The 15,300-nt window shown below is 45.5% G+C and overlaps 1 protein-coding gene across 5 annotated transcripts in view; it reads right to left on the minus strand.

The window, feature by feature from the left end:
* The window catches only part of SPTBN1 (spectrin beta, non-erythrocytic 1), a 202,584-nt gene that overhangs the window by 14,059 nt on the left and 173,225 nt on the right, over nucleotides 1–15,300 (minus strand). For all 5 annotated transcript variants that reach the window (XM_019662090.1, XM_019662091.1, XM_019662089.1 and 2 more), the window contains 11 exons: nucleotides 13,152–13,298; nucleotides 11,974–12,237; nucleotides 10,351–10,575; nucleotides 9,768–9,857; nucleotides 9,316–9,597; nucleotides 8,554–8,684; nucleotides 7,095–7,299; nucleotides 6,329–6,703; nucleotides 2,141–2,385; nucleotides 893–1,031; nucleotides 49–133 (listed from right to left, as the gene is read on the minus strand). In XM_019662090.1, the coding sequence (XP_019517635.1) occupies nucleotides 49–133; nucleotides 893–1,031; nucleotides 2,141–2,385; nucleotides 6,329–6,703; nucleotides 7,095–7,299; nucleotides 8,554–8,684; nucleotides 9,316–9,597; nucleotides 9,768–9,857; nucleotides 10,351–10,575; nucleotides 11,974–12,237; nucleotides 13,152–13,298 (2,188 nt within the window). The remainder of the gene's footprint in view (nucleotides 1–48; nucleotides 134–892; nucleotides 1,032–2,140; nucleotides 2,386–6,328; nucleotides 6,704–7,094; nucleotides 7,300–8,553; nucleotides 8,685–9,315; nucleotides 9,598–9,767; nucleotides 9,858–10,350; nucleotides 10,576–11,973; nucleotides 12,238–13,151; nucleotides 13,299–15,300) is intronic.

Consider the following 15,300-nt stretch of genomic DNA (forward strand, 5'->3'; position numbering starts at 1 on the left):
CGGATACCCAGAAGGAGAAGAGAGAGAAAAACCAAAATGTGTCCTTACTCAGTCTTAACCACTCCCATCGGTCTTCCCACTTGTCAATCATTTCTTTTCTCTTTTCCGTCAACTGAAGTAACTTTTCCTTGATCTGTGAGAAAAGAAGGACCCCAGGGACATCTTAGTAGAATGCACCACACCCTTCCAGTCTTCCCCTTGATGGGCCACTCATATCCAGGTAATAGCTAAGGACGGCTCCATCTACCTGCCCCCTGGGGGAGGAGAGAAACGCAGGACGGACTGAGAGGCACTGCGCCCCCCCCCCCAAAGCTGCTTTGTCATGAGATGGCCAACACTGCAGAGCCCCCTCCAAACCTGGGGGCTCCCTATTGCAAATACCCAGGAAGAGAGGCACAGTGAGGGGGCAAAGCCCTGACCTCTGAAGGAACAGCCAATCCTTTGAAGGGGGCCACACACAGACTAACCATTTACCTCTTTACCACCATCATACTAACTGGAAGTAGCAACACCCACTAAAGAACAAACTGATCTAGGGCACATGTGACAGAGAAGGGGGTGTGTCACCCAGCAAGAGCACTGATGAAGGCGACTGAGGACAAAACCTCAACTCAGGGCCTTTGAAAATTGTCTGCTTTGCCACAGATTTACTGGCTCTGTGCCTAGAGTCTGAGTAATTATCTTTTTCTGCACACACAGGGAAAAAGCAAGGAGTTTTGAAATATATATGTAAGTATGTGCATTGGTATATATGAACATATATATGTATTTTTGTGTATGTGTGTGTACATACACACACACACACACACACATAGACGCACAAAATAAAGTCATTTTACATCTTAACAGAGCTACATTCACCCCGCAGCTCCAAAGCCAGGTCGCATCCTACCTCCTCAGATGCGTAGTGCTTTCTCGCCAACAGGGATTTCCCAAGTTCAATGCAGGTTGTGAAACTGTCATTACGAGCATCAATTTCTGCTTTGATACCTTGATGATTATTCATTAATAGTTCAACAGATGATACATCTCTAAAATGAGACAAATAATATCTCCTTTAGGAGATCAAGCTTTTCAAATAAATGTGTAGGTTTCAAAACACATAATTAATTTGAAGGAAACAATTTGCCTTTAAGTTCTGATTCACAGTCTGAGCTCAGGCTGGGTCACTGGAGCTAAAGCATGATGCCACTATAATTTAGGACCAGTTATGCAACCTAAAGTATAAAATAAGGCTACTCTCGTAGATGCTAGGAACACCACTGGATTTCTGTCCAGACTTTTAATTTGAAATGCAATTTGGATTCTCTTTAAGAAGGTACAGAGGCAATAACAGGCACCCCTAATCGTACCCCAGTGAGTTAGCTGCCAAAGGTTCAGGACACGTGTTCAAAACAGCAGCTGATAGCCCCTTCTTATTCAGACATGAAGAGTGGGAACCAGCTTAGAAACCAATGACTGGTAGACCTAAGACTGCTTCTCATGGATCAAAACCTACGACTGAAAAGTCCTGGTCTAGAAAATATAGTTGCTTTCTATATACATATAGAAATATTTCTTCTCTTGGGGCAGAGTTCACTTCTCAATTATGGTGGGAGTTGGGGCTTGCAGAGGTGTTCATCTATTAGCTTCTCTTTGTGGCTATGCATGAACTACAGCCAGACAAGACACAGAACAAATATTAAGTAGTCATCTTAAGACACCACTAAAGCAGAGGCTGAGGCTTAAGAGACATCTTTAGCAACGTCTATGAAAAGGGACAGAATGATTTTCAATCTAACAAACACAGACAAAACTCAGAAAAGCCATCTCATCCTGATGATGAGATAGAGCTAGTCATGCTCAAGATATGTGGCTGCATGAGGTTCGCAGACGAGGGCAGGAGGGCCTGGGGGAGCGAGGAACATGGGGCGGGGTGGGGGAGCAACGGAAGGCTTGACAACGCTGGACCCCTCGTTCCCTGGCAAGCGTGTGCAGGAGACAACTGAAGTGGTGGTGACTCCCCGTAAACTGCTCCCCACCCTGCTCTGGCCTCGAAGCTCTCGGGCAAGGCCCGTGCTGCTCCCCGGAAGACTCCATCTATGAATTACCCAGGGTCAGTTAGCTGGATTTCCTCCTGCCCAGGGGCCGGGAATATTACCTTGGCTTCTCCTGGGCTTCGATCTGCCGGATGACATCCTCCATCCACAGCATGAGGTCACGCACCATGCTGAAGAAGCGGAACTTGTCCCCGGTGTCCACCAGCCTCACCCTGCGGCCCTCGCACGCATCCAGCAGGGCCTTCCAGGCTTCCAGGACCTCGTTCTCCCGCTTCTGGATGTCGTCGGCCTTGTCACCTGCATAGGCTGCCTGGAGGCGGGCCGCATCCTCCTGTAGCTGCCTCACCTGCGAAGCCACGGGGGAGACAGCCAGGTCAGACAGCTGGGCCTTCCCTCCATCGCCCCCCACTGCCTTCACACACGCCATACACTGTTCTGCTTACACACTAAAGGGGCGCACCCCGTCCCCTGGGAAGCTCACAATTTCATCAGGGAGATCCAAGTTACAAAATCCCTACTATAAACGTCTTGAACTACATTAAGTTCTGCATGGATGATAAAACAAACGAAATGCTGTAAGAATGAAGGCAGGAAACTTTGGTTGTGAAAGCTACCCTGGAGGTGGCCTGGGGTATAAGGATGACAGAGAAAACGCATGGTACATATTCAGATATATTAAAAAAATAAACCCCTCATCTGCTCCTTCAGGGTGAAGACGATGTTCTTATCATGAATGAGAAACTGCTATGAAGAACACATTTTGAAAACACCTTTTCCATTGCTATGTGGTGTTGCTGAAAACAACCCACGTCTCACCTGGAAGAGCTCTCACAGTGGGCATTTCAACTTGAAACACATAACAATGCAGCGTTTCATGTAGTTGAAAAAAAAAATGGAATGAAGTCAAAGAAGGTAAAATTTTAACAAGCCAAATTTCAAAATTTGAATTTCAAAAACCGCAGAATAGGAAATGCAAATGGATGTCATGAAAAGATGCTACCTGGAAATACTGTAATTTGTCATCTATGAGTTAGCAAAAATTCAAGGTGGATGATTTATCAGCAGTGGGCTGCTTCACTGCTGACAGGACAACAGGTCACAGCTCCTGTAGGAGGCAGATGGGCAGTATCTCTCAGAACTACAAATCCATGTCCTTCTGACTTTAGAAACTCATGTTGGGGAACTTATCCTACATATATTCTTACACATTCAGGCAATGAAATGCATGTACAGCATTGTCTATAAAAGCAAAAAGAGTGAAAATAAACCAAATGTCCCTCGTGAGGGGCTAAGTTAATGATGGCACATCCATAGAAGAGGCGCCTATGCAGTCGTGAAAGACTGGGGCAGGGGCCGGGGGATCACTTCGTAAGTTACGTCAATGTCTGGCCGCTATGTGCTGTATACCTGAAACTAACATAATATTGAATGTCAACTGTAACTGAAAAATGATTTTTTTAATTAAAAAAAATTTAGAAAGAAAATGAGGGAGGGCTCTGTATGTTCATACACAAAGTGCTCCAAGATAATGGCTAAGTGGAAAAAAGCAAAGTGCAGACAGCAGGCATAATACCTACTTTCTGGGTAAAAAATGGGAAAAATCAAGACTAGGTTTTCACCTTTTTTTGAGAGATAAGAGAGAAATGCCTTTACAAGAGAAATTAATATCTGTGGCTATTTTATATTTTTAAATTTCCTTCTGTCTTATATAAAGCACCTATTACTAGTGCCCTGTATAAAACGTCTAATTAAAAATGTAGACATATGGGGGAACGCACTCAGTCTTCATTTACTGATAGGCTGTGTGATCCAAGTCCACACACAATACTCGTCTGTAAGGGAACCTTGGGGTAGATACCATGTGGGAGGTGCAGGTGGGGTGAAAGGGGGTGAGGGAGGAGGATACTGCGGTCTGGGGGGAGGTGGATTACTGACCCCAGAATACACAAAAGGGTTCTAGGTAGTGGGAGGTTAGGAAAAGAAGTTTGTGCAAAAGAGGCAAAGAAGAATCAATGGGGTTTGTTTCCTGTGGAATTGGATTTCCACATTCTAAGAGACTTTTGTAAATATTTTTTAATTATGGTTCAGGTATGACTCAAATTACAATGAGTAATTCCCACGTTTCTAGGGAATTATTTGAAAGGCTGATTTCCTATACAACTAACCAAACCTTTCCAAACAAGTAAAAGAAACAAAATCCTTGTCTGTGCCTCTGGTTGTTTTTAATTTGTTCTTACAATAAAAAGCAAGGTGGAGAAGGATAGCAAAAGTGAAAATCCCCACAAGAGTTAACTACTGGTCTGAGAAGTCACCGAAGACCATTACTGGGTGCAAATATTATACTGTTTCCTCATGTCTCACTGCCCACATACAGAAAGGAGTATGGTGGCAGGTCAGGATGGCACCAAGGGTAAGGCAGCCAAGGACGAACCACCACCGGCTTCTGGGAGCCCGCACCAGAGCCTTCCCTTGTGCTCTAATTCTATGATAATTAACCTGGATTGGGTCAGTAATTGCAGGGGGTAGGGGGGACACACATTTTCATTGCTCTAAGGCCTAGCCCAGCAGGTACGGTGAGATGCAGACTGTCAGGCTTGAGGGGACAGATTCCAGATCCTGGATGGGCTCCCTCCTCTCTGGGGTCCCTTGAAGTTCTAGAAGTAAATAATTTTACAGGTGCAGAGGAAAGACCTGATGACGAAATGGTGTGTTCTAGCTCAGTCTCTAGGCTTTCCAAAAGTTCCCCTAAGTTTTTGTTACATAACAGTGGTTAGACAACATCAGTAGCGCTCTTGCTGTGGCAAATGGTTTGCAAGCATCATCTCAGTCCTCAATGCACTAGGGGACTGAAGCTGAGAGGTGAATTTAACTCGCAGCAACACACAGCAGCAGACCCTAACCCACTAGGGCTGCCCTCGCTCTAACCACACACCAGACTGCATCGTTAGGGATCCTCACGCATTCATAGGTGCTCCAGGAACTTACATGCAGTGAAAACCTCTGAACATGAAGTTGACAAGCTTTTAAGTGGAAAGTCTTCACGGAGCTGCTCTGAAGGAAAGACCGGGAACCCTTACAATGCATGGCGGGCCCTATAGTCTTACAATGCATGGTGGGCCCTATTATATTCTGGGTGATGCAGACCTTCAGCCACCCCATGTAGTTCTTTTAAACAATCCCTCGACACATTCTGCCTCCTTGGTGGAAAAGCTGCAGCACTCAATTTGAACAGAGCCCCAGCTGTGATCTCCTTCTGCTTCTGGAAGGGGCAAATCGAGGGGAACTGAGAAAACAATGGCAGTGAAGGTGGTCCCTCCACAGAATGAAATCGAAGCACACCAAAGAATGGTAGTAAGGCTGATGCAGATTAGGGGTTGGCCCACAGCTGAATCTGGGCTGTTTTTATAAATAAGTATTTACTGGCATATAGCCTGCACCCTTATTTTCATATTGTCTGTGGCTGCTTTGTGCTACAATGGCAGGGCAGTTGCAACACAGATAAGTTCCACAATGCTGAAAATATTTACTATTGGAGATTCTACAGAAGTTGCAGACCCCTGCACTAGATTATCACTGTGCTCTTAACAGACAAGAATCCCCTGATATACTGAGGGCTGCTATCTTTAATAAAACTGACATTTTCTCTAGGACCATGAAATTTAGGGGAAAAAGAAAGATTCAATTTATTTTTCATCCAAAAAACCATAAAACTAAACAACAAACAGTGCAGAGAATAGAGAGCAACCTAGAGAGTGATTACACTATAGATTCTTACTGTTATATTGTCATCGCTTTGTCAAACATCTTTTAAACAAAGTCTTAATGGTAGCTGTTTCACATTGTGGGGTAAAAGCCAGGCATATTAAAATCTCAGAATTTTGTTTTCTCTTTGCGGGTATGTAACTCAGACCCTGGTTTACGGGAAATAATAAGGCATTATTTTGCAAGTTATTCTAGATGCATATGCTTAACATAATACAAATTCTTGTTGATAAGGTCTATAACTTGCACATGTTTGTGTGTGCATTTGGTTTCTTTATTTTCATCACAAGGATGCTCACTTAACAAGGTCTGTATATGAGGCAAACGTAGAACTTTATGGACTGATAAATTCTCCCAAATGGAGCATTTTAACAACGTGTGTGCATGCACACACATGCATTTAATTTAGGCCATTCATTGAGACGTGTTTTGAGGAGTCAAGGAACCGAGAGAGATGCTCAGAGATGCACAGAGACTCCGTATGGAAAGAAAACCTCCCACCACCCCTGGGCAGCTCGCCCACCCACCTGAGTGCCCAGAGCCTGGATGTCGTGCTCAAATGTGGTATGCATTCTCTGTAAGGTCTCCACTGTGTTCTGATCTCTCCCAAGCTCCTCAGGGAGTTTCTTGTGTTTGTCTTGTATGCGCCCAAAGATCTCCTTGGCATCGTGGTAAAACTTATGCAGTTCGTAGGAGGCGGCGAGAATCTGTGTTCTCGTGTCAATGAGCTCCAGCAGGTCAGCCCAGGCTTCGTTGAGCCCATCCTTCCACTCAGCGATGGTGGCGGCATCGGAATGTCCAGAGTTGATGAGTTCATCTGCCATGTGATTGACCGTGTCCACGCGCTCCTGCCCAATGTTTCCTGTGTCTCGAGCAAACTCCCGGAATCGTTCTTGCAACATCTGAAACGGAGATGAGTGTAAACAAATCAGTGAGGCTATTATGAATGTTTTATTTCTTGATCACATGAACCTCTCTGGAAACAAATGAGTGGTATGCATGACTTAACAACAGATGTTAGCTCTGAAACCCCTGATCAATCAGTCTTCCTTCTTATTCACTATAGCTGAGTGAGGCACTGGCTCTAGCTCTTTTTACTACCGAAGAAGGGGGTATCGAGAGGTTCAACAACCTAAGTCAAAGTCACTCAGTAATAAACAGAGTCGAAACTAAATCCCATGACCTTTGGTTTGAGCTGAAGGTGTTTTATCTGCTCCCAGACAAAGAACGCAAATGGCGTTCCAGGCCCAGCACTCACTGCACAACGACTCACGCCCTGCCCAGAGTACTTGCCGTGACATGCTCGTAGTCCTGCCCCAATTCGTGCGACCCCGCGACCACCTCCCTCTCAGCGATCCACTGCTCCAGGTCGTCCACCTCCCGGTTGAGCTGGAACAGCCTGTGCCTCTCATCCAGCTTGCCTCTCCTCTCTTCGGCAAGGTCTTTCAGACCCGCGTACAGCTTATCCACTTTGGACTGCCGCATGCTAATGCGCTCACTGAAAGGAGGGGAGGGCAGTGGGGGGGAAAAGGACCTTAAATGTCAAAAAGTTCCTTCAGGGAGAAAACAAAATGAGGTGGAAATTCCAAGAGAGTATATTATATAAAATTTCTGGAAGGAAACTTCTGGTTAACCTATTTAGCCTAAAAAATAGAACTCCAAAGTATGACTTCAAGTGATACAAGTGAGCCAACATGTAAACCAAACACAGTAATCAAGGCCGAAGGCCGTCCTGACTAACGACGGAGGGAGGGGAGAGAAGCTAACTGCATTGCTGGCTCTGTAAGTCAGGACTTCCTCTGCTGTTAAAGGTGAATGCCAACCCCAGGAGCCGCCTTTCATTCTCAGGTACCATGCTGCCAAGGAACACACGATATCCCCGTCTGGCACAAACCTCTACCTGCTCTGGGCTGTATACTCTTGCCGCCAGGAGGGCGGGCCCTGCTGTTCCCATCTGGTGGGCCCTGGGTGTGCTGCACCCCCCCCCCCTGCCTCCACATTCTCCCTAAGATGACTGCCTTGTAACAGGAAAGCAGAGACAGGACTTGTTGGTGCCTGTCCCTGGAGACTAGGAAAGCTCCTTTCCTGGGAATCCTACTCACGCACACCCGCAATGCCCCCCCATGCCAACAGAGCCATTATCCCATCTCCAGTGTGCCCCGGATAATGCACAAAGTCGATTCCTCTCCTTTCTGAGTCATAAAAGCAGTTACGTACACAGAGAGGCTAAAATGACTGCCGCTGAAGTGAACACAGGAGGCCTGATACAGAGTCGGGAGGACCACACACTCACCTTTTTTTTTTTTTTTAATTTCTAAGGCATTCTAAGGACTTGATGTATAAAATTAGGAGGTGGTATCATTTTGTTCTTCCTGGCAGTCTTTTTATTTTATAGGTCCCATGCATTCTTACCTCCAGTCCTCTTAAAACTAGTAATTACTTTCCTAAACTGGATGACCTTGTCAACTCAAGGGTAGGTGCTTTACTAACCTGTGTCTGTGCAAATCCGTCTGTACTTCTGACTCATGACACCGATAATCTTTCAATAGGGCCTTGACCAGAGGAGACATTTAACTGACAAGAGCAATTTCCTACACAGTAGTTCACCCTTTATTTTAAACGTACTTCCCAAAGGTCTGTTGCCAGTTACTTAAGATGAATGCTACCATTTCTTTTTGCATGGGTTAAAGAAAGAGGTCCTTACTGGGAGGCACTGATAGTCTGGGTCTCATGTTTACAAAAGAGCAGTCACCTTTCTGGATGGCTGTCGGCTACCAGGGCCCGGCTGGTCTTGGAGAGCTGGTGCACCGTCTCTGCATAGTCCTCCACAGCTTGTTCCAAAATCTGGTGCTTCTTCAACATGGAGACGGCACTCTGCTCATCCTGCAAAGAGAGGGGACTATTACAACCACAACCCTCCCCTCCCGCCCGATATCACCTCAAAGGGAGACAGGCTGACTGCAGGGAGAGGCCGAAGGAAGGATCATCAGAAAGAAACAAGCCAGAAGTATGATATGGGTGCTGGAACACAGAAGCACTTTAAAAGCGTCAGTGTGGACTGGACTGTGGGACTGTGACGGAGCCACAAGACGCTAACGCAGAATGACTGACACCCTCTGAGGTACGTGGGAAACCCAGGCACGCCAATGTACGCTGGCTGGTTCAACTCATCATCTGACAGCATTCTAGAACCTTCAAATACCTTCAAACTGTCTCAAAAGCATCTTGTATGTTGTAAAATTTAGGTAACCCTGTAACTAGAAAAAGCAAGGATGACTCTGGCAAATTCCCATTAAAAAAAAAAAAAAGATAGAAAAACCCATTACTCATGGCATACCAAGATTCAGGTAAGAAACTTCTGCCCAGGGGAAACAGCAGGTGAACGTCAGACACCTTTATGCACCATGGTGCTGCCATGACTCAAAGGAAGCAATGAAATGTTTACAGAGACACGGCCGCCAGCAGGAAACAAGCTCGGGGCTCCACGTCGAAGGCTCCTCCGGGGCTCGCTCACCTTGGCCTTCTCCTCGGACATCATGTACAGCTCCTGCTCACTCATCCAGGCCTCGGCCTCGGCGGCGTCGAAGTAGTACTGCTGGGCCCTGTGCGCCTCCTCCAGCCGCCGGTGGCGCTTCTCCGTCTCCTCGATGAGGAGGCCCCACAGCTGCTTCAGGTCGGCCAGCCTCTGCCGGATCGCCTCGGCATTCAGGCTACTGCTGTCGGTGACAATGTTCTGGCTCCTCTCAAAGATGTCATCGATGCGAGGCTGGTGCCCCTGGATTTCTTTCTGGAGGGTCTGAGAGAGCGGGGAACACACAGGTTTGCTCCACTGCTGCGGCACGCCGTTTATGCCACGCTGTGAGGGCCAAGGAGACATCGCGAGCCTTCAAGGCTCCCTCACATTCTCTGCCCTGGAAGTCAGAGCAGTTGTTTATCAGACTGAGCCCGCCCAAGCAGAAACCTTACCTGGTTTTTCTTTATTAACAGCTGCACAGTCTGGAGATTGTGGCCATGATCTGTGGAAGTTGCCAAAGGCATCCTCTCTCCAACCCACAACTGGAGAGAATTGTAAATAAGTGGTCAGGATCGCTCAAAAAGAACAAATATCTGACGCAAACAAGTACAGCAGGGAGGCCGGCTTGAGAGACAAAGTGGGTTCGCTCTCCCTGGGGAAGGGGGGTGGGGTGGCTGCCAAGGAGGCAGCCCGTCTCTGACCCAGGGCAAGGGCTAGGGCTCGTCCCCCAGACCTTACTCCATCCTCAAAGCCAGACTCGCTGCGAGTCCTCATTCTTGATTTAGTTTTGAAATTAGTGTCCTAGGGGCATTAAAACACTAGAATATCTTTAGAAAACCAGACAGAAAAGTGGAGTTGAGTTTTGTGTAAGGGGAAAGAACCCTCAGAATACACACAGAGCATGAGCTTTGACAGCTCAGCTCACCAACATAGTCCAAGGTGAGTCCGGCAGAGAAGTGACAACATGGGCTCCAGGAAGGACAGGCCAGGAGGTTTACGGAAAAGCCGCTCATGCAGAAAGGGCCTAAGACTCACAATCTCGTCCTCCACATCCCTGTTGAACTGATGGATCTCTTTGGAGGCCAGCAGGTTGTGCTTCCTTTCGCTCAGGGGCTCCAGCAATTCCATGAACTTGGTCTGCACAGTGATGCGCTTGCTGTCCACCTCGTCGGTGCTCTTCCCCTCCTGACTCAGGGCCTGGGCCTGGCTCTGGAGCTCTTCGATCTCCTTCTTCCGCACCTCCATCTGATTCTCCAGCATCTAAGGGCAGAAAACAGACCAACCTTCACCCCAGAGACACGGGAAGCACAGACAATCCTATAAAATGTTTGTTTTTTGGCACTGGCCAAAGCGGAAGGTTGAAGAATATAAATTTATACAGTGGCGAGCCTTAAGAAATAGTGCCTAGCATCTATTAAGCCATCAATTACCATCCCAATCCATCGGCTGATTTTTTAAAAATCCCTTTCTAGGGTTTTTAAATTTGGGGGCAACATGCAAGTTTATCCAGAAATGTTGAGGGGGAAATAACAGGGGAAACAAGAATGAGCCGCAGGGACAGGAGTCGCCATCAGCCTGCTCAGAAGCCGTAATGATGTCGGAAACCAGTCTCGCCATCAGGAAGCAGTCAAGTCTTGAGGTTCCAATTCTTTTAGGCAAGAAAGACAGCTGATGTTATCACCTCCCCTCAATTTCTTCAGTCAGAAAGCTGATTATTCTTTGTCTACATATTTAGATAATCAGCTGAAAACATATTAATTGTTTACTTACATGAGGAAAACGGCCTAATGCGAAAGCAGGGCTGTCTCCCTTAGGAAACATCACACCAGGAAGACCATATACTCCAACCGCTGAGAGACAAGGGGAACACATCTGGAAACAAACTGACGCCCTTTGTAGGCAGGGGAGGTAAACAGCTATGACTAAATACCATCAATGAAAAAAAGCTCCTTAATACCTAATGACTTAAAGAGCAGAGTAACCAAATCATCTGGCAAAGGAAGGGTAGGTGTCACTCTGGATGAATAAACAAGCCTAAGTCTCAGCAAAGGTGCTTTTGCAGCGACGGGTTTTAAGCAGAATTGTTGGGCGTGGGATTCGGCCACACACACCTACAAACCCAGCCACGGGGAGCTACCAGAAGTTTCTGCCACCAACTTGCTTTCTCAAACCTCACTGGAGCTGTTCTCTCATCAATATGAAGTAACTTATAATTATAAATTATAATTTCTCATAAATTCATTTTCCCTTAGAGTGTTCTATCATGATATAAAAAATCTAATTTCTTTTATTATTTTAAAAAAAGCACACTGAACAACTCTAATAACTATCACATATCTAGACGTTATATAGCCAAATATGTGAACTTGATTACTTCATGTAAACTGCAGAACTGAATGAAATGACTATTTATTCAACTGTTAGATGATGGTACTATCCATCAATTAAATTGATGATAACAAACAAACCCAATACTTCTAATAGTTTCTTTCCAGTTGATTCTGGGAACACCTCATGATGCTATGGGAGCAAACACTTTGCTAGGTTAAATAAATCCCTTCACACAGAAGGTGGATGGTTAAGAACACAGTCCATGAGTTAGGACTATAGCAGTAAAACAGAAACAGGCCCGAGGTGGTGGTCACCTCGCCCACTTGCCTGTTGCTTTTTCAGCAGGATGTTGACGCTGGTGAGGTCTTTGCCATAGTCATCAGACTGAATCTGACTTTCCAGGCCGTGCAGCCATTTGTCCAGATCCGCACAGCTCTGGGTGAAGAGTTCAGCCTTGTTTGCATCAAAGAGCCGCTGGGCCTTGGTCTGGGTGGTGGATTCAAGGACTTCCCACATTTTATGTAAACCAGTGAGTTTCTCCTTCACCACCGCTTCCGTCTCAGGCTTTTCTGAAATAAGCTGCATTCCTTCCTAGAAAACACAAACCACTGTGGTTATAAATAGTTTGATGGAGAACAAACGTCACTGTGAAAAACAAACCTAAGATTATTGATCTGCAATTTACCCATTCACTCAACACACACACACACACACACACACACACACACACACTTTCCACATGAAGTTACTGCTCAATAAAATTGACAATGGCCTCGTGTACGCATACCATATGGCTTTCACAGGAGTCGAGCAGGGAGTGATTTCTGCATGCTGAAATAGTTTCAACTGGGGCAATGGGACATTTAATGCTAATCACCTAAGACTTTACCCCTCAACCCCTGCTCTTAAAAGACACATTATTTTAATTGTTAAAGAGTCTAAAAAAATATAAAAAGCATTACGTTCACATCAGTTATGCTGCCATGGATCTCCCCTATACTGCAACAATACATTTTAAATTATTATAGTGCCTGGTATACAGCAGTCACACAAGAGAAATAAGGAAATTTAAAAATACACAATATAATATTTCTAAAGTCTGTAGATTTTAGATCTACGGCTGGATCTTATCAGTCTCTGTCAGAGTCCTACGCATGTAACATGATCAAGATAGTGGGGACCCTGCCCAGACGCTCACAGTTTATTCAGGTGCAGCAGGTGAGATGCACAACAGTAACTAAACACCTAGTACTCATGAAAAGATAAATCAAGGGCTTTGTACCACCGGTTGGGTTTCTGCTTTTCTCTCTTCTGCTGGGTTGAAGTCAGAAATTGGTAAGTGGGAGTAGAACTGCTACTGACTATGTAACTTTTTTACGTGATCAGATATGACTGAAATGTGTTGGAAAATGTTCTAAATAAAAAGGAGCTCATTTCCACCCAGTTCATTTTCTTACCAAGGTCACACCGCAGAAATGGGAGACTCATCAAACATTTTAACTCACCTTCTCAATTTTGTCAAGCCATTCTTTGTTGGATGCAAGTTCTGCCATAAATGCTTGATGCTTTAACCATTTACTATGCAGATTTCTGGCTTCATCATAAGACATGTCCTGGGCTGTAAGCATCTTTTCATTGATCCATAGAGACAGCTAGGAAGAAAAAAACAAAAAAACAAAAAAACAACCCAGGAAGGTTTCAGAGATTGTGATCATAGACATCAGCCCTTTTTCTGCCTGCAAAGAGTTGCATTATGTCATACTATGCATACTGCACATGTTTCCATGTCAACAGACAACCAAATATTTACTTTACAACTCTGACCTGTCATGACAGGTATCTCCACTGTAGGGAGGCTGGCCTCAGCCTTGCTCCAAACCAGATATCTAACATTAAATCCAGAAGCACAAAAGCACTCCGAGCCAGCTTTCTAACTGTTTGGCACACTTGACCAGCTTTCCCCCACAAAGGCTTGTGTTTAAAATTCTGCCCTAACCAGTCCAAGTAACAACATTTTTTCTCTTCTAAATATCTGTGCCAGCTATACTATGTTAATCATGATTACCTTGGTTTCACTCTACTCAGTAATCTTTTTACTCTTTTAGTTCTATCATAAAACCTGAATTCCTACTCTTCCATCCCTCCCTCCCCTTCATGGGTGCATCTCCAATGATGCCAAAAAGCATAAATAACTCAAGTCATGGTAGGAGTCAGGCAACAACGGATGCCCTCTCAATGTTTCCTTTAGGTTGGACTCACCTTTACCCATTTTTCTAGAGCCACTATTTCTCTAAAGGGCCTTCCAGTCAGACAAGAACACTTCACAGGACTTGATTCTGATACCCACCATGTCTACTTGATCTGAACTCTGAAAAGCCTCACAGAGCCTGCCAGCCGCTGACAGATCTGCGCAGGGAGTTATCTCATGAGGCTCAGGCTGGGAGTCAGCCCAAACCCGGGCCCTGGACACACTTCTCAGGCTGGCTCTCACCCCGATTCACCCGGCTCCCTCCTGCCTGCCGACTGTTGGCCAGGCCAGGGTCCTAATTCCTTCCCCATACACAGTGCTACCTCAGGAAGAACGTTTTGTTTGCCCAGGAGGGACACAAAATGGAACAGTGAGTAGGCCTAGAACCAGAAGGAATGTCTTCAGTGGCCATGTCTCTTCTCCTGCGTGACCACGAGAAAGCCCACTTTTACACAAGTCACCGCCACAACCAATCTGTATCTGACCTCCTTCATGGTCCTATCTCCAAAGATGTAGAAATGACGTAGAAAAGCCAACAGAAACCTCACAGAACATTTCCAAGGCCATTTGCTTGTACTCCGGACTGCTGCCGGGAAAGGCTTCCCCATCAATTTGCTTAAACAGTAGAAAGCCCGTCCTTTGGAAACGACGTCAAGGCAGGTCACAGGAAGACCCCTGGCTCTGAATGTGGGTGAACTCCCGGCACCATCTGCACCTTTCTCAGGCTACTCACCCGCCACACGGGAGAGGTGGGAGTGGAAAGCAAAAGGTAGCAAGATCTTTGATGTAACTCTTTATTAAGGGGAAAACCCCGTAAATCTCATAAAGCGCTTTGTAAGCAAGGACCATAGATGTGTTACCCGACATCAGAGACACTAACTTTCCTGCTTTAAAACAATTACCGATTTCCCAGTTATCTGAGTAGCCAAAATCTGAAATATTATGGCCATTCCTTCAAAGGGGAAAAGAGATTAAAAGGAAACCAAATGGTAAAAATTTCCCCTGTATTTTACACACACACTCACACACACACACACACACACGCATACGCACACGCGCGCGTGCGCACACGCACGCACACACAATAGAAGGTAATTATCCAAAGTGCCAAGTACATTCACATATTTCCACTATTCATAACCACCTACCCAAGAGAGTAAAAAAAACAAATTACATACAAATCAGAGGCTTATAAACAAATCTGCTCTCTGCTGAACACATCATCTTACAGATAAACATCATGCAATGCAAGACAATGAAACTGATCTATGGAACTTGCTAGTTCATCAGCCCTTCATCAGCATTCTGGAATCAGAGCTACAGTTATTATCTGTGGGCATTTACAAAGGTCATTTAAGAATATACTCATTCTCTGCAGAAAAGAACACTGTGCAGATGGAAAGGGA

The sequence above is a fragment of the Hipposideros armiger genome, unplaced genomic scaffold (genome assembly GCF_001890085.2).
Source record: "Hipposideros armiger isolate ML-2016 unplaced genomic scaffold, ASM189008v1 scaffold_366, whole genome shotgun sequence".
NCBI classification, from domain to species: Eukaryota; Metazoa; Chordata; class Mammalia; order Chiroptera; family Hipposideridae; genus Hipposideros; species Hipposideros armiger.